The sequence below is a fragment of the Penaeus monodon genome, chromosome 20, assembly GCF_015228065.2.
Source record: "Penaeus monodon isolate SGIC_2016 chromosome 20, NSTDA_Pmon_1, whole genome shotgun sequence".
In the NCBI taxonomy this organism is placed as follows: Eukaryota; Metazoa; Arthropoda; class Malacostraca; order Decapoda; family Penaeidae; genus Penaeus; species Penaeus monodon.
In genome coordinates this window covers 23,903,828-23,904,972 of record NC_051405.1, presented here as the reverse complement: position 1 = coordinate 23,904,972, position 1,145 = coordinate 23,903,828, and the positions used below count along the sequence as shown (strand labels likewise).

Sequence of the window (1,145 nt, the reverse complement as noted above, 5' to 3'; positions counted from 1 at the left end):
CAAACATCGAACTGCTTTAAGTGATTAGCCATGAATGTAGTCATTGGAGGCTCTAAGGCATTTTTAGCCTTGTTTCTTGGAAAATATTATATACTGCAGCCAAATTCATGGGAGTGAGGAAATTATGGGTTTGAAGAGTCTGTTGGGTGTGATAAATTATACACCCATGGGTTGAATTCCATTTAGAGAAAAGAATAGATGTCTGTGCTATGACCTACTGAGGATCCTACACTCAGTGGATCAATTCATCAGGTTCAAGCTATATGCAGGGTTCTATGTTTATGAAAAGTAAGAAAAAAAAAAGTGAAACTCAGTAAGTGGTGATGGCAAAATATATGCGAGAAAAATAACCAAGGCTGAGAGACAAGGATAGGTATAAGTGGTCTTTGAATTATTTCAGAATATTAGGAATACACAGATATTATCATTCAGCATGTAGAATTTTTTTTTCCCCTCAAAAGAAAATAGTATTTCTATCCTTAATATGTATACTTTTGACATTTTCTTCAAAAAGTATGTTGGTCTTGTACTAAAATGATTTAATAAAATAAAAACCATGGAAGAATTAAAAAATTTAATGCATCATAACCTACCAGTGGGTCGCATTGCCCGGAACATATTAAGGAATACATAATTTATTTGGCCTCTTCCAGGTAATGATTTTCCCTGAGGGGACTTGCACCAATCGCTCCTGCCTCATTACTTTCAAACCGGGAGCGTTTTACCCGGGAGTGCCTGTACAGCCAGTCCTCATCCGCTACCCCAATCGCACCGACTCTTTCACGTGGACTTGGGACGGCCCAGGAGCGTAAGTCTTTTGTCTGATGATGTGCCTAGGGATTTTGCTTTCGGATTAAGATACTTCGGTATTGCTGACTTTATGTTCTACAATGTTGCTTTGCATTTTTATGAACCTGCTCAAAGACTGGATTCTTTCTTTGCAGCTTGAAGATGCTTTGGGTCACCTTGTGTCAGTTCCATAATTTCTGTGAGCTTGAGTATCTCCCAGTTTATACCCCCAGTGAGGAGGAAAAGAGAGATGCTAAACTTTTTGCTAACAATGTACGGCAGGTCATGGCAGAGTAAGTTTATTAGCGGGATTTTTTGACATTGGAATGAATTATGATAGGGTTGTGAAGCCTAAA

General features: G+C 38.4%; 1 protein-coding gene across 1 annotated transcript in view; it reads left to right on the top strand.

Moving 5' to 3' along the window:
* The window catches only part of LOC119585718 (lysophosphatidylcholine acyltransferase 2-like), a gene marked incomplete at its 5' end in the record, with an annotated part of 73,891 nt that overhangs the window by 66,506 nt on the left and 6,240 nt on the right, over positions 1-1,145 (top strand). The window contains 2 exon segments of the mRNA XM_037934405.1: positions 654-808; positions 945-1,082. Coding sequence (XP_037790333.1) covers positions 654-808; positions 945-1,082 — 293 coding nt within the window.